Source organism: Salminus brasiliensis, chromosome 22, assembly GCF_030463535.1.
Source record: "Salminus brasiliensis chromosome 22, fSalBra1.hap2, whole genome shotgun sequence".
NCBI classification, from domain to species: domain Eukaryota; kingdom Metazoa; phylum Chordata; class Actinopteri; order Characiformes; family Bryconidae; genus Salminus; species Salminus brasiliensis.
Window position 1 is genome coordinate 23,518,596 of NC_132899.1, and position 24,019 is coordinate 23,542,614.

The 24,019-nt window shown below is 40.9% G+C and overlaps 1 protein-coding gene across 1 annotated transcript; it reads left to right on the plus strand.

The window, feature by feature from the left end:
* The first annotated feature begins 17,400 nt into the window (after positions 1-17,400).
* noxo1b (NADPH oxidase organizer 1b) lies at positions 17,401-22,767 on the plus strand. The gene is made up of 8 exons (XM_072667365.1): positions 17,401-17,552; positions 17,685-17,765; positions 17,873-17,945; positions 18,267-18,450; positions 18,586-18,794; positions 19,010-19,123; positions 19,895-20,012; positions 20,726-22,767. Exons 1-8 carry the CDS (start codon positions 17,487-17,489, stop codon positions 21,333-21,335), a joined length of 1,455 nt encoding a protein of 484 aa, XP_072523466.1. The 5' UTR covers positions 17,401-17,486; the 3' UTR covers positions 21,336-22,767.
* The last annotated feature ends 1,252 nt before the right edge of the window (positions 22,768-24,019 follow it).

Consider the following 24,019-nt stretch of genomic DNA (forward strand, 5'->3'; position numbering starts at 1 on the left):
ATGTTGGGGCTCATGTGGCACAAGCAGGGGTGACGTATGGGCAAGGGGGGAGGGTTAGTTGGCGTGATTCTAAGGCCCTGTGACTGACAGAGGCCCTAAAATGCATTGATTAAGTATTTTGGCAGAATATCCAAAACAGAAAAGTTGTGGGGCCCAGTGTAACAGCTTTTCATGGGGCTCAAAATCCCTGGCAGCGACCCTTTAAAGGATCACCATCATAGCCATCTGTGGCTACAAGTCCGAAAGAGCATGATTGGGCTCATTGCCTAGGGCAGGTAGGATGGCCCTTATTTTCTTCCCCATCACTCAGCATGATGCTAGCTAGTGTGGGCATCTGTTAAACTCCTTTATACATCTCAATGCGTTGAGCTGTCCAATGACAAGTTCTATAAAAGCAGTATGGTGTCCGGGCATTTGACAAAAACTACATAGCTTCTGACTTTAAGGTGCCATAGAATGCATTTTGTCACTTGATGTGACTTTGATTGCGGCAAAAATGGAGTTTTATAAGCCTATTCCCCTAAAAAAAAATAGACAGATTTGCTTTGATAGGCTGCGGTATGTCACTGCAACAGCTCACAGGAGCCACCCAGTGTAGCATATTTTGGTTTTCAGCACTGTAACAAGAACCTTACCAGATTGTGGTGCTGTCCTCTCGGCATGGTGCGCGGTTAGCCAGTTTAAGAGATGGTAATGCTGGTCATCTAGGGTCAGCTTTTAGCCTAGCATGGAAAAAAGGCTGTTACAAAACGGTTGTGCTTGTTGTATAACTGGGCCATTTGTCATCTCTGTTTTGGTCATGTGGAATTTTCTTTTGAATGGAGAGGCAGCAGTGTAGGCCGTCTGTTTAATGCCAATGAATGAAGGGAAAATAGACAAACGACACACGGAAAACAAAGCACACACGGAAGTTCGCTTCAATTAAAAAAAAAAGCTGAAAATGTCAAGGGAAATACATGATATGGGCCCTTTAATTGGATTTGTGTTCAGGTTAAGGACAGAATTAGTGTACTATCCAAGTGTAAACTATTTTAGAAATCTTGAAAGAGCAGCAAATTCGTTTTTCCACACTTGGAGTGTTGATTTTTGTGTGAATGCCCTCTGAAATCCTGCTACTCATGTACTCCTGCTGCAATGTCTGTGTTGCACAATCCACACCTTCAGATACAAGAATGTGCCAATGAAGTTTGCTGGTTACTCAACACAATGAGTGTGCATGCATGGTTTGTTGATGACTTGCTTGTTGATGACTGTGACTAAACCCAGTTAAACCCATATTATAAAATGGTGATTCAGTCCACACTGGCTCCCTACCAGGACAACCAGTAACCTCCAGGTTTTATCCAGGTGGTGTTTTTTTGTGGGGCAGTGTTCTGTTATGAATTTCTAACAGCTCATGCAAACGAGGTAAAGGTTCAGTATTACCACATCACACAAACTGTACATCACATAAAATGTCCCAGTAATCCAGGATCATGTGTATGAGTGATAACGTGTGGAGGTGCAACAGCACACTAAATCTGACAGTGTGTTTTATTTATCTGGTCCAGTGTGTGCATACTGGGAATTAAACCAACCACTGGAAAACCTTATAGTTCAAAGATTCCAAGGAAGACAAAGTGGATCTTCTAGAGTATTTGTATTTTCACCTTGAAGCCCCCTACTCAGGACTAGGGGACTAGGACTAACCCCTATGAAACAAGCTTGTCAATATGCAAATAACACCAGTGTGGACATATTTTTTGGTGGTCCATTTCAGAACAGTGGTCAATTGACCCACTAAAGAGGATGTGAAATGCTAACTTTTAGGTTGCTGTAACAAAAGGAGACTGACAGAAGTGTTTTTTAATGTAAAACACAAATAAGACATTAAACCAAAAAGAACTGAATGAATGGAGGAAACTGAAGCAGATACTAATGTATACATGTTAAAACACATACATGGAAACAAGACAGTAACCAACCAAAAGGGCAAAGAAACAAAGCTAGACTGAGGAAAGCCAAGACGTCGGGAAGTAAAGGGAAGATACAGTTTGATGAGTGAGATGAGCTGGAAAATGAGCCACAAGTGTGAGACAGACGGCAGACAGGTGAAGCCGGAGCCTCCATAGATGAAGTCTCAAGCCTGGCAAAGCCTAAGCGTAGGCAGAAGCATTGGTTTGCCAAGTTGTTGATTACAGTTTTATACATCACACTGTGGAACCACTTATTTGGTGGAAGCATCTGCCAATTAAAATGAAAACATATTTGATACAACCTTCAGGTCTGTTGTAAGGTCTGAGTTAATCAATCCTTTGCATGTGGATCTTTTTAATTGGGCAAATGCGGAGATCTAGTTCTAGATATATAGATATATAAGGCCCAGTACAGTGTTTTTTCTTCACAAGAAAAAACAATGCATGTTTTTGTTTCAGTGCAACACACTTGCCTTGCAAAATGACCCCCTTAGTCGTCAGATTCATCTACCGTGTATTATATTTTATCGAAATATTTCAAATGAATACTTTTTAGTGATTTCAGTCTTTAAATTACATTACATTACATTTGCTGTTTGCAAAAATATTCCCCTCTGCTGTGGAAGAAATTGCCTTGCATTTTTTTTTAGAGAAATGGCCTTTTATGGATAGAAGAATGTGTACCAGTCAACAACAACAAGAGCTCTGCATACAACTGGAATGTTGTATTGCTGATAGGGACTGACTGGAGGAGTGATAGACAACCCTAATACTGTCCATTCCTCAACAAACACTTCTCACTTTCTCAGAAGTAAAGCATGGGGGTGGCAGCATCGAATGGGTTTATTTCTTCTTAGTAGGTACTAGGCATCTTGTTGAAAGACATACTGACAGAGCAAAACACTAGAAGATCCAACAAGAGAACCTGCTTCAGTCTGCTGAAAACTGGAACTGTTAACATCTTCTTTTATCTTCTAACTTAAGCAAGAACAAAGCAAATCAGGAGTCGATGAACACCCAAGAGATCAACGTCCTACAATGGCTCCAATGGCTCTTTCTCAGTCCAAATTACGGTCCACAAGCATCACTCAACCAACCTGAGCAAATATACACTCCTAAAACTAAAGATTCTGCAAAGCTGTCTTTGAGCGATGCCACTGAATAACCATTTTTGGTTCCGTTTAGAAGCAATTTTGCAAGAGATATGTGTATAAGTATGTGTGAAGAACAATTAAAGGTTCAAAGAGGGTCAATAACAATTTACGCTCATGTTTAATGAAAATGGTTCTTTCGTATCACTTTTGTAACATTTGTAGCAGCTTTATTTTTAAGAGCGTATACTTGCTCCAGGTCTTTCTGGTTGGTTGAGAGATGCTTAATGTTCAAATACTGCCACAGGTTCTTAACTGGAAGGAACAGAAGTTGGCAGGAACCTAAAAGTGGTTCTACCAAATACAAGTCTGAAGTTGTGGAACCCTTATTAAAGCAGCATTTTCCAGCATTCCAGCCCAAGTCTTTATTGGGCCCTAAGCAGATTTTCATTTGCAATAAGCTGAAGCGGCCGGGCCTTTATCGACCACCAGAGTGGCGCATATCTGCATTTGCCCAACAGTGGCAGCAGCCAACAGCAGAAATTGATTAACCTCGTATTGGTGTGCCAACTATGCAAATTCATTCATATAAAAATCACTTTACTCTGTGTGATACCATTTTGATTTATTATTCAATGTTATTATTTTTTTTAAATATGTATTTTTATCACAATATCCTGCTTTTGGGGGCCCCCTGGTGACATTGGGGCCCTAAGCCAGCTCTGTTGATTTTGATTAGAAAAAATATGCTATTTATAATCCTAATAAATCTGATGACTTTTAAGGGAGTTGAAACATTTATTATAATAATAAAAATACACAACTAATGAATCTTGTGTTTGGTGCAATTATTGCAGTATTCCCAGTTGTCCAATGAAAACCATGTATCTCCATTTCTTTTCCATTTTTAGTTTAGTTAATTTATGGATGAATAGACAAATAGAAATGCCCTGAATTACTTGGAATAAGCTCTTATTTTTCATTGACTTCCATTCAAAGCTCAGAACATTTTTGCCTTCTCCTATAAAGTCACCATTTTGGAGATACATGGTTTTCATCGGACAGCGACGATGTGCACATGTTGTGTCGAATATGACAAGACAAGACAACCATCTTCACTATTTGCGTTAGACACAGATGGAATTTGGCCTCTGCCTTTAGCCCATCCTTGCAGCAAACACACACAGTGACGGTGAGCATACGTGCCCAGAGCAGGGGGCAGCCATCGCTGCGGTGCATGGGGGAGCAGAGATGGGTTAAGGACCCTGTTCAAGGCAGTTTCGCCGAGCCCAGGTATCAAACCTACCACCCAACCATCAATAGCCTGGTGCTCTAATCGCTTAGGCCACCTCTGCCCACATTCTGCAGGGTTTTACCTTTCTGTATGTGTGACTGAGTGAGAACAAAAGTGCCACAAGTGATTTGTAGTGCAAAACTACAACAATATCATGGTGTAATGTATAAGGAAGTTGGCGAATATGAGCTGATGAGGTCAGCAGTCCCTCTGTTATTCAAGATGCTCCCTTATACACTTAAAATCCCTTTTCTGCTGCCTAGTGCCAGTGAGACACTTCCTTTTCTTTGCAAGATATTTTTCATGGTTCCTGATATTTCTGAGGATGGCACCAGACCTACCTCCTCCCTTCTATTTACTGGAAAAACTTGGTATACAATTGCAGTAGAACTTTTAGGAATGCAGGAGGAAATGTCTGTTACCTAAAGGTGACTCTGTCTGGTGAAATACCTCAGAGATTGTATCTGTCACCAGCCATTACAATAATGCTGGAAGGCACATGCCACACGTCTTCTAACTAAAGCAGGGTAAGATGCAGTGAAGAGCATAACTGATAACACTGAAATGGTTGAAATATCCGTTTTAAGACTTTTTGATTGACAGATCTTTCACTTGCATAATTAAATAGCGCTACAGTAAGACTCCACTGGGTTGCCAGAGCACATTAAAAAAAAGCCAAGCTGCGGGACCTCACCATTTCTTATCTCTCACTGTTATTCCCATAGGCCTTACCCTGGGTCATTTTTCCAGCTGCCTACCACTCTGAAAATAAAGAAATGGTGCTCAAAAAGCAGGAGAATGCGATAAGAAGATCATTAGTAATGTAATTAAGAAATAGTGGTTAATAGGCTCAGTGAAGGTCAAGCAGAAGGTTTAGCAGACTCTACAGTGGTGGTGCACTGTTCTACTGTGCAGCGACACCTGCACAATAATGACATTCGTGGAAGAGACGTTTCCTGAAGAAAATCTTTCACCCTCATCACAAAATGTTTAAAATTCAGCGCAGCATACTCAAGTAAAATTGAACCCCTTAACGCTTCAAGGCTTATTACACACTAAGGTGAATTATTCATTTTCCTTTACATGGAACTGAAACCTGTTATTGTTCTGTCAAAATCAAACTCTCAGATTTACACAAAGCATTAACTTCTTCAAATGATTGACACATAACTATGTAGACTAGTGCAAACAAAAAGCTGCCCTATTTTTCAGAACACAAAAGACTCTTTGCATGTGGCCCATTCTGCTTATGCAGTCCTTGCCAACTGGATAATCTGTTGAATTAGGTGTGTATAATGGAGCGGTATGCTGGAGTCTGCAGTGTTTGGGTCCTGAATGAATTTGAAAACACACCTAATTCAACAGATTATCCAGTTGGCAAGAACTGCATAAGCAGAATCCATAGCACTGTAATACAATTGCATATATGCAGGGGTGCACACTTGGATTGATATGTAAATGAAAAAAAAAGTATCCCTGTAATTCTATGTCATCATATCTTACATGTCCTAATCTGTCAATGCTACAACATTATGAATTATAATTATTTAAGCTTTTATAAATGTATGTATGGATCTATATTCATTAGTGAGTATAGGATATATACTTTTTAATATACTACTACTATGTGGTATTTTTTCCCATTTCCAGCAGTCCACTTTGCTGTACGGTTAACGTGTTAAGTTACAAAGGCTTCTCCAGATGTTCTGTTGTATTTCAGCTTTGGATACTGATCAGCTGTTTAAGGGACAATGTTCCAAAATGTGTTCAAAATAAATGCTGTATAGAGAGCTCTGTTTACTATTTTATTAAGACAAGTAAAATTATGTAGTGGCTGGTTTTTAACAGATCACACAGACACAGTAACTCTGAAAAACTGTGAAATGAGGTTTTAATCTAACTGCACTTATGTGCACTTACATTTTACCATAACACGGGAAATTCACCTGTAAATTTACATTTATTAGATTATTGTTATGAATGTTCAGGCATAGTTTTAATGATATGTTAAGAATTTAATGATATAGTATATGTAATCTTATTATTTTCACAGTGTAATTTGTTTTCTGTTAACTTATTAATTAAAATTTTGTAAAATTCAAAAAAGATTTGTCTTATTAAAAAAAATCATTTATTTACGTTCACTGAACTGTTTATTTATACGTTAATGGGCAAAATTTTTACAATACATGAGTTTTCTAAGTACATTTTGTAGAAATAACCATAATAATAACTGTATAAAAAATGAATTGGGGCAAAATTATATACTTTATTTAAACAGTGTACAATAACCTAAAATTATTTAAATAATTAAAATGTTTTGTTTTTGTTCAACAAAGATTTTTAATGTAATGTAATTAAATACATTTTTATTAATTGACATTCACAGTATATTTACAACAACTTTTATTTTATTATTATTTTTAACAGATTATTTTATTAATTTTATTTTTTTTTTATTAATTTTATTATTATTTATTATTATGTTTAATATTTTATTATTAAACAGAATCTATTGCATAAAGCTGTGTCATAAAACCATTCTGAACATTGCTGTAGGCTTTGCAGTGTATTTCCACAGCTGAATTGTTGCGCTTTGCTTCCTTTAAGAAAGCTATGTTATCTTTACGCCACACGCCTTCACCTAACAGAGTTTATTGACTAAAGTTACCCTCAGCCTCTTTTATCCTTTTTCTCTGTTTAAAAGTCCATCCGCATACATTATATATTGTGGGTGAAACACAGATGACTTAATCTGCGTACATTTGTTATCATAATTGGACGTGACCTTCTGTAATTAATGTGCACTTACTCACAAGACTCCAAAGTCCAGTTCACACAAAAAGGCGCGTTAGTGGTGGAATTTCCTATGAGATGGTGTTGCAAATATTGGTCATCCCAGTGAAGGCTTATGATTACCTGGAGTGACAGTCAAACTGTTGACAGTAAGTTTAGTCACGAGTGATTAGAGATGCATGAGATGTCAACAGTAAACTGACAAGTGGCATTACAGTGTTATAAATCACATATAGTTGCTATAAAAGTGGTTCTTGCACGTAGTCCATGATGGACTTTCCTATTTCCCTGAAATACTGAAAGGGTTACTGTTGACACCGCTCAGGTGTGTCTGGGTGAGTCCTAAAACAACAGGTAATAAACAAAGGCAATGTTGTTCCAGGTCAGCTTCTCTTAAATGAAAGTCTTGCCGTTTACTGTAACAGGCAGGACTTTCATTTCCTTGTTTGACCAAAGTCTTGTTAATCTGAGCTAACCAGCAACTGTTTCTGCTGGACGTCAGTCAATGTAAGACACCAGTAAGGTCAGTAAAAAAAATAACAAGCATCTAATCACTTTCTTCATGAAATGTTTCATTATTAATTTATATTTAATTATTAATCCAGAATTGTAGAATGGACACTAACACTCACCAACAAACACTAACATTTTAATGCTGGCAGTTTTTTTTTTAGAACCAGTATGAATGATGGAAAACATTAGTGAACAGTATGTGGGGGGGGTGGGGGGTGGGGGGTATCTAGAACAGAGAGCATCCCAAAGGCTAAAGAACAACAATGACCAGAAGTGTTTTGCAAAAAGAACTCATATACCTCATGAAGCAAACTGAATGAAGAGAGAACCTTCTAGAGTCTCCCAACAATCAAACCACACCATTGAACAATGGGGAACAATGCGAAAGGGTGGAAAAAATCACTGGGTCATAGTGCATCACCAGGTAGAGTAGCGTAGTGGCTCACATTACCAGTTGGTGTAGCAAAGTGAGGAACATCACCAGTTGGTGTAATGTATTAAGGAACACTACTGCATCCACGTGATTGACAGAAAAGAACCCTAAAGTCTGTAGACCCCTGTAATATCAGTAAATATCAGTAATATCATCCCTCTGGATGAATTAGAACATTCTAGAACAGCATGAACCAACGGTATGATTCTACAACATCATCAGCGGGGGAACAGTGTGGAACATTGTGTTCCGAAAATTCTAGAAGAGTGTGAATAGAAGAGAACATTCTAGTACAGTGCAGTGTTCAAGAACGAGCCATACTCGGGCTTCCTGAATGGACGAGAACATTCTAGTACAGTGCAGTGTTCAAGAACGAGCCATACTCGGGCTTCCTGAATGGACGAGAACATTCTAGAACATTGCAGTGTTCAAGAACGAGCCATACTCGGGCTTCCTGAATGGACGAGAACATTATAGTACAGTGCAGTGTTCAAGAACGAGCCATACTTGGGCTTCCTGAATGGACGAGAACATTCTAGAACATTGCAGTGTTCAAGAACGAGCCATACTCGGGCTTCCTGAATGAACGAGAACATTCAAGCACAGTGTTCTCGTTCAAGTATGAGCCGTACTCGGGCTTCCTGAATGGACAAGAACATTCTAGTACAGTGCAGTGTTCAAGAACGAGCTGTACTCTGGCTTCCTGAATGGACGAGAACATTCTAGTACAGTGCAGTGTTCAAAAACGAGCCATACTCGGGCTTCCTGAATTCCTGAAAACACTAACAAAATAGTGTGAAAGTGGAGAACACTCTAGAACAGTGTTTCTCGACCCTGGTTCTCAAGGCCCCCTGCCTTCACACCTTAGTGCTTTCCCTGCCTTAATGCACCCTCTTTAACTCAATAATTGCCCATAAATTAGCTGATCAGTTGGACTAGTTGGAAGCAGGGAAAACACTAAAAAGTGCTGGGCAATTGGGCCTCCAGGACCAGGGGTGAGCTATACCATACTAGAGCAGGGGTGGGCAATCCAGTCCTGGAGTTCCGGTCTCTGCAGCTTTGCTTTTCCTTCTTAAACATACCTGATTCAACTCACCTGTTAATAAGCAGATTTGTTAGGTATGTTCGAGCAGAGAAATCAGTGTGAACAGGGGATATACTCTAGAACAGTGTGACTGGCGAGAACATTTAGGTAAAGCATGAATTAAAGAGAACGTTCTAGAGACAATAAAATAAAACAGTCATGCACAATGTTTTGGCTTGTTGGTGTTTGCATGTGTTTTGGTGGTGGTCTGTGTGAGCTGGACCGGAGGGGCCAGGTGGAAATAGACCTTTAATCCCAGTCATAATTTTTCATTTGAGATGTTGTAAGCCCTGATCTAAAGGCACGTTCAGTATATTGGACTAGACACACGGGCAACAATCCACGCTCTCTACACGTGAGGTCTGTTTTTATGAAGCATGCAGCCAGTCGCATCTGCACCTGCTATTTGTTTTACGACGCAAACACGTAGTAGCATTACATAGTAGATTACCATAACAGCCCTCACTTCTTGATAACAGAGCTGTGGAAGCTTGGTTATGATCAATATGAGAGCCTATCTGTACACCAATCTGTATATCTGAAATAGAATTAGATGCTAGATGCTTTACATCCAAAAACAATGAATAAATATTGTCTTTAGAAAATGTTTTATTATCATCATCAGACCATCAGCATGAGTTCATGTAAAAGGAGATTGTAGGAGAGAGAACTTTGGGCTAGAGGTAAAGCAGCTTCTTCTTTAAGCTAGAAGGCCAGACTTCCATCTGAGAAGTGGAAAGGAGGTGGTAGTTGGGTGAGGAAACCCTGGAACATGGATGGTAGAGATTTTAGTAAGTTATTCAGGCATGGCCGTGCTCCCAAATTTCTCAAATCAGATGTGGCCTATAAAAATTAGACAGAGCTCATTAACCTATTTGCATCATTCCTGTACACTAATACTTTCTATAGTCTTATCAGAACTTTATCACAGTCTGCTAGAAGAACCATTGTTGTCCATAAGAAGAAACAAGTGTTGGAAACCCAATTATGTAGGTTAATTACTAAATGTGACTCATTAAGTATACCAAACAAAGCACTTTGGGCAGGTCTGGACAAATGAAGTGACCAACAGTACATTTCCTGTACTTGATCATAAGAAAAGCATATACAATAAGAGCAGCTTTTTCTGACCACTTATTCTACTGCTGTCTTCTCATCTGTTGTGCTTTCTGTGGTCTGCCAGAGCAGGGTGGGTACCCCTTTTTAGTCTTGGCTCCTCTATCGGTTTTTCTTGATCTGAGGGAGTTTTTTTCTTGCCTCTGTTGCCATTGGTTTACTCACTTGAGGTTCAGAATCTGGATTTATGACAATGTCCATTGAGAAGCGTGTTGTATATATACGAAAACAAGAATTTATTTATTAATAGTTCATCAATCATCTCTTACTACCATACCCAGCATGTACTATGCATTTGGGAATCCTTGGAATGCCCCCATGGCAATAAAGAAATTCTGACTATTAACATGGCCATCAAAGTAGAGGCTAATAATACAGGCATTGTATTCTTTGCAGTAATGTCAACCCTCTGTGGCTTCCTGGAAACGCAGTGCAAAGTGGTGTAGGCATGTCAACAATAGATGTTGAAATTCTTCACTTTGTCTGGAAAGCATCTTTAATGCATGTGAGTAGAAAGAGGTTTCATTCCACCAGTGTGCAAGTCTGAATAGCCATGTCTCAAAGCCAAGGATGCAACCCTGGAAGGATCTGAAACTTTCATTTCTACTAAACTCACCAAGCACTTTCTTTGGAAGATCTGTGCATCAGATAACATGTCTGTACAGTGAGCAGAAAAGCATCTCAGGATGGGCTACAACAGCAGAGGACCACATCTAGTTCCACTTTTGTCAGCCAAGAACAGAAAGCTGACGCTGCAGTGGTGAACAGACTCACCAACAATGAACAGTTGAAGACTGGATAAATGTAGCCTGGTCTGAAGAATCTCGATTTAGGATTAGGATTATTTGGTGCCAACAGCATGAATGAATGGACCGAACCTGCCTTGTGTCAACTGTCCAGGCTGGTGGAGGTGGTGTATTGGTGTTTTTTTTTTTGGCAAACTTTGGGCCTGTTAATATCAATCAATTATTGCTTGAATACCATAGACTATTTGAGTACTGTTACTGACCTTGGACATCTAATCATGACTACAATTTACCTACATCTTCTAACAGCTACTTCTAGCCTGTCAATGCATCAAGCCACAAAGAAAAACTTGTCTCAAACTGGTTTCATGAACATGACAATGAGTTCAGTGTTCTTCAGTGGCCTTCCCAAGGAGTGGGTGAGTTACAAGCCAGGCTCATGAGGTGCTTTGTATCCACTGTTCTGGAATTGGCCTTGTCATGATGTTAGTTTGGTTCCTTGACGGTGTTAAGTTCTTATGCTCTGTTTGTCTTTTCTACCTGTGTTTTGTTTTTTTGTTTGTTTAAACAAAGCTGTAAAACATGTACTCACGTCCAGCCTTACCGGCCTACAAGACAGTTGAATCTTCTTTGACAGGAAAAAAAATGCAAGTCCGCTGGACTGCTGTCAGATGGAGTTGGCAGCCATACTGTACGTAAATGCAAAATTGCCAGTGACCTTTTTCACTCACAAAGGCACATTCATTGATGAAGCAATTCTGTTCATAAGGAACATCCCAGGGATTTTCAGCACAAACAAGGTGTAGTTTCAGGAAGCATTTTTTCTCGAATCTGAAAACTGGGCAACTGTGCAACTAAAAAAGGAATGCACTGACTTTTTTTTCATTCAAATTTGTACTTTATTTATACATTTAAAACTCAAGTACCATGTGACCATCATTCTGTTAAAATCTTATTCACAAGTGGAATTATTAAATAACTAAACATGCCTGAAGACCCTCCTCCCTAATCAAACATCCTGTAAATTCCACCTCTACCTTGTTCATGTGTCTACAAAAGTATGCACAACCCTCCACCACACCATCACCTTCCTCTTAACCCTGTCATCTGTTATCCTGGCTCCACATATCAGAGGAGGGGCTGACCTCCTACCAAGACAGAAGCCACCTGAAGTCTTCTCCCAAATCATCATAGTTAGCATGGTCAGAACTAATAAAATAGTTCTTAGCGTGGATGTCTAGTAAAAAATTCCTAACTTGTACAAAAAAAATTTACAAACTTTCAGCCTAACAAACTAAACCAATCCAATGACTGCAGTCTCAAAATTATTCAACCCCTGAATAGAATCCCACATAAGAGCACACATTTGCAAATCAGGTGGAAAATCAAGGGCTTCATTAGTTGCATCAGGTATGCTTGAGATAAAAACCCATCAAATACCAGGACTGGCTAAGGGGTTTGCTGATTCTGACATTTGACTGCATGTTATAAATAAGTCAAGAGAGTTGTCCAAAAAGTTCAGAGAAGCGATCACTGCTATGCAGAAACAAGGAAAAGGATACAAAAAGAGAGACAATCACTGAATGATCCAGTAGATCCAGCTGGAAGCAAAATTCACAAGTTTAAAGTTGAAAGAACACTGGCTACACTACCTGGACGTGGCAGAAAGAGGAAGCCATCACCAACTACCACCAGATTCCTAAGGAGGTAGATGGTCAAAAACCCTTGAAGGATTACCTGGACGTGGCAGAAAGAGGAAGCCATCACCAACTACCACCAGATTCCTAAGGAGGTAGATGGTCAAAAACCCTTGAAGGATTGCAAATGACCTGCTGCAAGATTGCTGACAGCAGGCCCCAAGGTTTCAGTTTGCCCAGTAAAGCTCATACTAAGCACCGAAGGGCTCCGTGCCCGTACACCTCTTCTGACCCAAAAGCACAAGAACAGTCGTCTCCGATCTGCTCAAAACCAGGGTTTTGGGATTCTGTTCTGTGGCACAGTGAAAGAAAACTTTTTGGAACTTTTCAGGCCTATAGATCAGCGGTATGTCTGGAGGAGGAAGAATGAAGCATACACTTAAAAAAACACTCTGACTACAGTGAAGCATGGCGGTGACTCTGTGATGCTCTGAGGCTACTTTGCTTCCTCTGACACTGGAAACCTGCAGCGTGTGAAGAGCAAGATGGATTCAGTCAAGTATTAGGAAATCCTATGAGAAAACATCATGCCAGAAGCTTGGGCGTCACTATGCCTGAAAGTCCACCAAGGCTTGGTTTCAATAGAAGTCCTGGAAGATTCTGGAGTGACCATCACAGTCACCTGACTTGAACCCCATAGAAAATCACACTGTTGCTTAGTTGATCAGCCAAGACATGTTCAATATCTGATGTATACTTCTTCAGTTTATAATGGGAGATGCTAGGCTAATGTTACTAATCTCATTTCGTTATTGTGAGGTGGACGATCCAAACCCAATGGTTATGGATGAACATCGTCTGCTGGGCTCTCTTGTCAATGGAGCTGTGGTCTCCTCCCACTTCATGTCCCTGAATATGGTGGTGTCCAGGAACTTGTGTGACTTCACAGTGGAAACTGCAGAGCTGTGGAAGTTGAGGTGGTGTGGGTGGGTCTGAACATCATACTCATCTCTAAAGGATTTTGTGCATTCAGCAAAATGTGGTTTCTGCTTCAGCAGGACACCAACTGCTCAACTTTTGGGCAGATTCATCATCATTAGTTACAAGGCCAACCTTGTAACTAATCCTTGAAGGTGCAGTCATTGGTGTAAAGACTGAAAAGAAGGGGTAAGAGCACACTGCCTTGTGGTACACCTGAACTGAGAGTCTGGGTGGGTGTTTGACACATGGTTTCCTGTGCTTCCTGCCCCCTGTTGTTCAGATCATCTCGGATCCACTGGCAGATGGGATCTGGCACCTACAGCTCAGTCAGTTTGGCCTGCAGGAGCTGAAACAACCATGTTAAAAGCCAAGCTGAAATTCAGAAATATTCTATTCAAAAATAGAACAGAGCATAGCTCTCTGGACTTTTGAGGTGTTGTAGCACCTGTAGAAGTGCAGGCCCAAATTTATGGCACCATCTGAAGACCTGTTTGCTCTGTATGCAGACTGGAGGGGGTCCAGCAGAAGGTCAGTAACAGCGTCCAGCTTGGCTAGGCCCAGGAGTTTCATGACTTTCTTGACTAGGTAGGTCAGGGCTGCAGCCAGACTGTTAACATTCAGTCCTGTAGTGTTTTTCTGAGGCATTTCTGAGTGTTTACAGAGATGAGTCCAGTGTTTGTTAGCAATGTTAGCCTAACATCTCTTGCTTTAAACCAAGTGGCACACTATTAAATGTCTATTAAAGACATTGAATAGGTCTTGGCTGATCAACTGCATCTGGTGTAAGTGATAAATCATGTAAAACTACTCCCTTAAAGAACCATCCATGGAAATGTGTCTCTTTTTTGTCCCAGTGTATGTGATATATGCCAGGCACGTGCTGTGCTTCCCCTTGTGAAAAACAAAAAACGTGCTGATGGGGTTCCTATACCAGGTGATGATGATGTCACGTGGGATCTTGACAGGTTGGACTGCAGGTGACCTTGGGTGGAGCCCTCTGGACAAGCTTTTGGCTTCCCTTCACAGGACAGGGCAACACCAGCCGCCTCAGATCAGCTGCCCACCTGTCTGCATGCTCAGCTCCCTCTCAGCACCCTCGGTTTGAAGAGACACCTGCAAGAAAACCCCCCTCCAACAGAAGGCAGGGTCATCTCGGAGAAATTGCCCAAAGATGATAGCTCAGAACTGACTACTCACGTGGCCCTGTTTTGATTAAAAAGTCGTGCTAATGCTGGGAAAAGCACAGATTTAAACAAGGCCTCTCTTGAAAGCCTCTCGCATATCACTCCAGGATTTTTTGGCAGTTCCGAGTACAATAATAACTACACAAAAAGGCCTTTTTTTCCCCCCAACATGAAACTTTCCAAGGAATGCGAAGATTTCACAATTATCCCAGTCTGCAGAAGACAGATATCTTCTAGCCTGTTACAAAAAGGTGCAGAACAGGTGTCTATGCATGTACACAGTGGTGTTGTTTGGGGGTTAGTGCAGAACAAAATCCAAGGGAGTGCTCAGGCTTCATCTGGGCTGCATCGAAGGCTACTAGCTGAAAAGGCCTTCAGTCATCGGAAAAAAACTTTATCCGCAACGTCATTGCAAAAGTGAATGTCACAGTATATAAGACAGATATCCAGATAGCTGGATATAAGCCAGAGGGAAGAACTGTGGGCTGATGTCATGAAGAACGTTTGGCCACAATCCCCAAACAAAAAGACGAAAAGAAGCTCTTGCCAACTGTTCAGTAGAGGTTTGTATCTAATATGCTTTGGGGTTGTGTAGCAGCCAGTGGCACAGGGCACACTGCATGGGTAGGTGGAGGCAAGGATTCCACTAAATATCAGCAAATGTGACTCAGTAAGGCTTCTCACAATCATCTGACCTAAACATCATTGAAAATCTGAGGGCAGATCTTAAACATACTGTCTCATAAGGATAGCCAACCTCTACATTCCTACAACCAGGATGATAAGTGGCTAACACCACTATTCTAAAGAAGGTGAAGAAGGAGGATTGCAGTTTTACAAGGAGGAAGGTACAGTAGGAAACCCTGTACTTTCCCATCTTTCTTGTAGCTTTCCTGCCTTAATCAGACACAAAGAAATCACACACACACTGCAAACATACGAAAGATAAACTCTTACAGACCAGCCTCTGCTTCCTTGTGTGTCAAGAGCAGAGAGGGGGAAACCACAAAGGGCACCATGATCCCTCTGCACACTGCTGATGCTTTCAGTGTACTCAGCTCTGGCTTATCCAACTGGTAAATGAATTGAATCTTTTGAACCACTTTTTATTTTTTAATAATCCAGTTGAACAGATTCAGGTACTGTGCAAAACGCTGCACAAAGAGCGTGACTAAAGTGAAATAAGGAAAAAATATAGCTTTCCAGTTCTCATCATAGCTAACCTCTGCCACCCATGCTGAGCCCGGCTGTTAGCTGAAAACTGATTTATAGAGTTTTTTGGTGGATGAATACTTGTATGGTCGCTTTCACCATTTCGTACTGCTCTCTGCCATCTTGTATACACAATGTAGTGTGTTCGGTCACTGCCTTGTCTCTTAAGGTGGGCCTATGTTTCCGCATGGCGGGGATAACACGCACACGTGGCCGGACCAGCTATGAACACAAAAAGCAGAAAACAACCCACACAGAGAGTGTGTGACTTCATTCTCTGCTTAGGGTGCCAGAGGGTCACTGATGTGATCCATGGAGGCTTTACTTCACAATTAACAGGACTAAAATGATCTGCTGCTAATGTCTGCTAAGGTCCTGAGGAATTCATGCAATTCGAGCTGTTTTAGGTGGTACGAGGGGGGCCTACAAAGACATCTCACCTCTCCTGCAAGTGTGTGACAGATGAACCTTGAGAGTGTGTCTCTCTTTTTGCTCAGTGAAAATGACTGTAATAGACCAGGTGTGGTGAGTTAACAGGTTATTAGATTATATTCAGCAGATATTAGCGTTTCGCCCTTCCTCTTGCTCACAATAAACATCCTAAGATTTCTGAAATTACAAGCTACAATCATTGTATTCTGTCTCAATTCTCGATCTCTCCTTTTCGCCTAATATATATAATCAAAATAGCCAGAATCACTACAGCAAACGCCGGAGACGGCAAGGGACCGTCTAAAAAGTGCCGATGTTGTTTAAAAAAATTCAATAAATTTCAATCAAGGCATTAAAAAAGTTTGTAGTATGTTAATCACATGTGTTCCTGCGGATTACAAGTGATGTGTTAGTGATATCTGCAAGGCATATGGATGTAACACAATTAATTACATTAAGATTTGATCAAGGCATATCCTACCAAACTAAAGGATGGATATGTCACAGTATTATTTTTGGGGTTTTATTATTATTATGATTATTATTATTATTATGGTTTTCACAACATGTCTGTTGTTCAGTAGGTTTCACGTCTTTATAACGAACAACAACAGGCGCCTCATGTCTGTATATGCTGTACGTTTTTTAAACAAGTACCGCTCTTTTTAGACGGTCCCTTGTCATTTCCGGCGCTTGCTGTAGTGCTTCTGCCTTTTATGATTAAATATATTTGACAAAATACACAAAATATAATAATTGTAAGTTGTTCTCTGCTCCTCCACCATTTAGAAAATATTTTAGGTTAGGTAGAAGATTTTAGGACGTAGTTTGTGAAAGGAGGGGAGAGGGTGCGTCTGTCTGTGTGTCTTACAGAAGTCAGGTAATCCTCCGCCCCTCGACTCCACCTCTCGGAGAGGGGAGGACCAGGGCTGGATGGAGGATAAATCTCGGCTCTTGGGGAGAGAGGGCGACTTTTCCACCCTGCTCTGGAGGAAACCTGCTGCCAGTCCCGATGGGGGAATTCCGCTATCCTATCAGCGTCCGAATCATCGGCATCATGTACAAAGAGAAGAGCAAAGTAAGACGTGCTTCTGCTGGTGGTGGTGGTGGTGGAGGTGGTGGTGGTGGTGGAGGAACTCGGAGAGCTCGTCTGATCATTAAACAGGGCTTGAAATGCATCTGCTAATCACCTGCTTCCCTTCCCTTCCAGGTGTACATGGCATCCGTGCTGTGGTCAGATAAGACCGAAGTGGTCGTCTATAGGTCCGTCCAGGACTTCAGGAAATTTCATGTAAGGCTCTTTAGGAAGTCGAGGACACTGTCCTGTCTGTGAGTACAGTGGAGTAGTAGGTTTCTGTACTTACTGACTCGTTTATCTCTCACCTCGGTTCAAAACAGAGGCAGCTGAAGAAGAAGGTTCCAGTGGAGAACCCCTTTGGCAAACGAGGCAGAGTTCTACCAAGATTTGGAGGTACAGTAACAGGCAGAGGGTGGGAATAGTTCAGGGAATTGCACTTTTTAAAATGTCTGAATACTTTCACAGTTGTTGGGATGTAAACAAAGTCATCTAGGGTGGTTTGATATGAAATGATTCATTTTAAAGAAATCTTTTTAATAGTGGGAATTGAAGACAGGGGCTTTTGGAGTGTACATAGCAAATATAGCAAAATATATGTGTATATATATATATATACATAATACTCATATTACACTGCTCATCACTCCATCCCTTTACACTAAGTCCATCTGTCTCTTCTGAGTGTGTTAAAAGGCTGTGGGGTGTTTTTGGCAGGTCGGATGCTGAAGGTGAGCTTACAGAAGAAGACTCCAGCCCGGGCTGTGCACCGGGTGAAGGCTCTGCAGAAGTACTGCACTGAACTGCTAAAGTGTGACCCCAGCATCACTCAAGCTACCGACCTCGTTCAGTTCTTCTTGCCCAAGGAGCACGAGCTGCAGCCAGAGTTTGTACAAAACAGGTAGGCTGATCAGCTAAACAGAAAGATCACCACATTCTACATTTTATCTTAACATGACCAACTGTCCTTTCCATTCCCTTTTTTTGCCACTTTCGTAATTGCTAAACCTTTTTCTTGTTCGTCTGTCCTGACCAGTGTGATGATTTTCCAGTCAGAGGACATCCCTAACGGGCAAACAGGAGGCGACTCGTCCAGCAGGCATCTTAATGCCGGGAACGTGACCCAGCCTTTCGTCTCCAAAACATACCGCTGTGTGGCGCCGTATGAGACCAAGGACACCAAGAACAGACCGTTTAAGGTTGCTGTAGATGAAACGCTGGATGTGCTCATCAAAGACCAAGCAGGTATGCGTATGCGTCAGTCCTGCACATCATTAAGACCACAACAAGCCACTGTTACTGAAATAATACTGGTAAAACGATTGATCATGCTAGATCGTTGTAGTACGTACTGTGCTTTTTAACATGTTGCAATATTATGTGAAGACATTTAGCAGATGTTTAGTGATGAAGCAGACCATGCACTTATCAGGGTGTGTATTCATGGATCTTATCTGCAGGCTGGTGGTTGGTGGAAAATGAGGAAAAGCGCTTAGCCTGGTTTCCTGCCCCCTACTTGGAACTGTGTGAGGATGACGAGGAAGAGGACGAGCTGGATATGGCAGTTGTTGAGAGTAAGTTGAGGAGCTCATGCCTATTCTCAGTATCGCATATGTAGTTTATAATTAGAGATGATGTGTTACCACTGAAACCTTGAGTTTCAGATGATAACAAGCCAGATACTTGGCTATTTAAACATACAATGCTCAAACTGGAAAAAAACTGAGAGCCAGCCTAGCCCCACAAACAAAATGAGAGGTTCGAAAGATGGGAAAAGATGCTTAAGGAGGTTTTAATGATACACAATGAATATCTAGTTCTGACCTCACATTGTGATTGGCTGAGAGCCATTCTATGAGTGCCAATATCTCATGATAACGGCACTCCAAGCACATCTCTATAGGCAGCAGTCCACCTGAAGCGGTCAGGAAGCTGTTCAAAGTAATGGCAAAGTGTTAGGAGTCACTGGTAATGTCCCCTTACAAGCAGTGAAGGTGTTTCTCCACACAACATCATGGTTGCAGAGCGCCGGTTTTGGTGGACAACCCACCCTCATCCCCAATTTACAGTTCCACTGCTCCACAGCTCAATGCTGGGGGCTTTATACCCTCTAACCTGGCATTAGGCCTATTCTGTTGGCAGTTCTTTTCAACACCTACTACCTGTGTGTGCGTTTGTGAGTGATGCATCTGTGTCAGCAATGGGTAGCTGAGAGCCTTTTTTAGAAGGAGTGTCCACAAACATTTGGACATATAGTGTATACGCATTAGTATTACTCTGTTAAAATAGCATTGGTTGAATAAGTCTTTTATGAAATTTAAGGTCCTCTGCTCTTTATTCTCTAGGGTCTCTGTACTGTGCTGTAAGGAGCTACACCTCTAAAACAAAGGACGAGTTATCGGTGGCCGTCGGCGCCGTGCTGGAGGTGCTGCAGAAGTCTGACAATGGCTGGTGGCTCGCTAGGTAATTCATTCTGTCTTTTTAGAGCAATTACTGATCCTGTGGAATGAGGACAATGTTAAACCGCAGTGCCGAGGTGCAGTCCGTGTCCGACTACTACATAATGGCTCATTTGTTTCAATGACACGCTTGTTTATATTCTAAAAACCCTTAAGTGGACCCTTAATTCTATACTCTTGTTCACTCTGTACTACATGCCTTAAATATTAAAAGTATTTAATTATAAAGTATTTATGGTACTTACTGAATGATACAGCTTAATACTAATAACCAAACTTTTAAGAGAGTTAGGAGATCTTGTGACTAAACTAATATCAGATACTTTAACATAGTAAAGAAATAAATATTTGGAGTTAGGTAGCTATGGAATGATGAAGCTTAAGATTAATAACTGATAGGTCTAGAGTTCAAGGGGTTAAAGGAATACTCCAGTGATTTTCCAACCTGTCGTAACTGTAGCACAGTAAATTGCCAGAAAAAATAATTTTGATGCATTTCCCTGTACATAGAAAAACGTAAAGCCAGTTACCTCAATACCATCAAAACAATTTTTTCCTTTGTCTTCAATCCAGATAAACATTCGTCAGTGTATCTACTGCTATTGAGCACTGAGATAATGCCTGCTGGCATCAGCATCGAAATCAGAATTCTACTACAACCCTACTACCGACACTGAATGAGCTAATCCCAATATATACGACTGTCTGTTTTTCCAGATACAACGGAAAAGCAGGTTACGTTCCCTCCATGTATCTGCAGCCATACACCAGCCCCACCCTCAGCCTGCAGAAGAAGCTCTACAGCTCCACGCTCAACCTGTCCACCACACGCACCTTCCTGCAAGAGATATCCTACTCCACCCAGCCACAGGAGCGGTCGTTCAGGCTGAAGAGTCTTCACAAGTCACGCTCCATAGAGGTGCTCTCCCAAGCCAAGCCCAGCTCCCAGGTCCAGCAAGGCGAATCTGACAGCCGCAAGAGCAGCATCAGTGACACCAGTGACGACACCAACTTCAGCTTCAGCTCCTCCAGCTCTCTGGGCCTGAGCTTTTATGGCTCAGAGGGGGAAGACAGCCTGAGACAGGCAGAGAAAGATGCCGAATTAAACAGCGGTGACAGTGGCCTGTCTGAGGAGCAGCCCAGCAGGCCAAGTAGCGCTGAAGCTAGCGGCTCATCCAGACTTGGCCCCAGAGTGCCCCCTCGCCCACAGGCCCAGGAGATCCTCACCCGCTGCACCACATACACTCGCAAAGCAGCCTTGGCCACCCAAGCCCGCCTGTTCCCTGAGAGAATCGAGATTAATGCCCCAGGTGTTGGAAGAGATTAGAGTGTAGATAAAACCACACTGTTGGAACACTGGACTTCTGTCATGCTTTAGTATCTGACTGTCTGTTTTTTCTGTCTGGTATGGTCCTCGTGATTGTCCTAATAGTCTTAATATGAGTGCATGTCATGGGTATCATCATATTTGTAGACCAGGGGTGCACAAGTCCTGAAAGGCCGCTCACCAGCCAAGTCTGATTCATACCTGATTCAACTCTTTAGTCAATTACCAGGCAAAGTGGGTGTGTTTAAGTAGGGCAACCACCAAGCTTTGCTGGAGACCGGCCCTCCAGGACTGATTTGGGCACCCCTTAAAATATATATTTATATTTAAATTATTTAACATTATATATAATGTTAAATATATAACATTATTTATAAAATATATGTTTATATTTGCATATCTTGAATTTAAAGTAATGACACTTTAATCTAGTAATCTGTAATCTAACACATAGAGCTACTGTTCTGCTTTTATATGTTAATGTAAACCTGTTTACAAAGCTCAGAAAAACCTAAAACTCATCCCTAGTCATATCCATATGCATGTAAAATCATGGTTGCAGCAATAGCAGTAGTGACGTCAGCGCTATTAGCACTCTGAAACCTGTACTGGTATCGTTTTTCCTCTAATGACAGGTTTAGGAGTGATCTTTTCACTTTCCTTTTGACAGTCATTGATGGCGGCACCAGGCAAGGAGGAAACACCTTTATAGAAATAATAGCCATTATGAAATATGTGTGACCACTGTTTCTCAACATGTTTCAACAGCTTTCTATAAATAATTCAGACAGTTCCTAATATTGAAAGGGGAAGTCCATCGATTTTTCTAAAAATATGCAGTTTAAATGTGGCTTGGGGTGAAATAGTTCACTGAAACAGTGGTGGTGATGTGAACCAGTTGTCACAATGTGTTCACTGCAAATGTAATATTTTATGTACAATGCAAAACAACTTACATGAGTCTTATTAGTAATGTTAATAATCATGAAATAGTGGTAAATGTGAACCTTCTAAAACTACAGACTCACCGGATGTGTAGATGGCGCTCACAGCCCTCATCCTTCTTAAGCGATGTTGGCCAGCACTGGGGAACCGATGCTTTCCTCTGAGTGTGTCGGCTGCCCTGCAATGCTGCATCTGCGGAAGTTTGAAATTGGGGATGGTTGGCTTCGCATAGCCTCCTAGTGTCGGGAGCATTGCTTGTGCTAGGGGGAGCTACGAAGGAACTACCATATTTACCATTAAATATTATCCATTTAATTATGCAGAAACTTTGAAAAATCTGTGGAATTGCCATTTCACATATATATCTCTTTTCTATTTGCAAAGTTACATGTTTTTTTTCTATGGTTACAGATCTCTTTATTTTTCTATGTACTACATGTTCTCATCTATATTCCATAGTGGAAGTTGTATACTAGTATTGCATGTTTTGCCAATATAACCATAATAAATATTATTTACTTCATACAACTTGAAGCTGTCTTTTTTTGTAGCTGGACAGGACATAAACCCCTGTCCGAGAGTTGAGGAAACGGTGGACAACACTGCCGTCATCAGTATTATTAATGCATGGCTGCATTATAAGTTAGAATATAAACTCTAAGGAGTTTCTATGAAAGTATGACAAGGACATGTCTTTCCTGGCATCTTGTCAGAGACATGTATGACATGCTTTTTGTGTGGGTGTGTGTTTCAACATTGTGTCTGTTTCTGTTTCCAGTGATTCATTGAAGAACTATTTTAAGCTTGCTTTGTTATGTCAGGCAACTCACCAATTTCATCGAAACTCTCACACTAAGCTACTGTCGGTTGTTTCGTTTTTTTTTTGGGTTCTTTTGGTTTTCGTCGGCTTCCCAGGCTGCTCAGGAGGCCGACAGATGACAGTAAACGGAAGCATGTAGAAATACAGTTCATAGGCAGTAGATACGTCTGTAAGGCCAGTCACAAAATCTACTGCTTAGCTGTAGAGTGATAAGATGATCAAGATGACCATTATCAGTAATATGTACAGTCGTGAGAAAAGTTAGGACACCCCATGAAGACTTTCTATCTTTTTTTTAATATATTTGACCATTTGCACGTTTGATCTTCATTTGAACAATATTGGGAGATAACTAAACCCATAACTAAACCCATAAAACTGAAGAGGTCTTTTTAAATCATTTGTAAAATGTAATTAATAAAAATGTATTTTTTATGACATTTGTTATTACATAAAATCTCAATTACAATAACAATTAATTTTGATGTGTTTTTTCCCTTCTAATCTTCCTTAAATAGTTACATCTTGAATTTAAAGTAATAATACTCTGTATAATATCAATTCAGTATAATATGATAATAATCATATTTTTTGTTTGTTTGTTTGTTGTTTTGCTGCTTTCAGAACTTCACATCTCTCCCTCCTTTGTCCCCACAACCCCCAGTTAAATAATGAGAGCCTCTGCCCCCTACCTCTAAGCTAGGTAGGATCAGTGAGAGTCCCGATGTTGCAAGACCTGAGCAATGTTGGAGCAATAGACAAGACTTGTCTTCTTATAAGCTTATGACTACATCATCTCTGAATTCTGACAGCAGATCTCAACACTCTTTAAAAAGTGTTTTCGTGGGCTGAGTTGTGTGTAGAAGTCACTGAATTCACTCCAATATTTTGTTAGTCACTCTAGGCATGTAAACAACTC

Bases quoted from the DNA above. Each gene is read 5' to 3' on its own strand.
- noxo1b (XM_072667365.1), top strand. From the start codon at position 17,487: ATGGGGGAATTCCGCTATCCTATCAGCGTCCGAATCATCGGCATCATG. The intron at 17,766-17,872 runs GTAAGGCTCTTT...GGTTCAAAACAG, and splicing joins AGGACTTCAGGAAATTTCAT to AGGCAGCTGAAGAAGAAGGT. The intron at 18,451-18,585 runs GTAGGCTGATCA...TGTCCTGACCAG, and splicing joins CCAGAGTTTGTACAAAACAG to TGTGATGATTTTCCAGTCAG.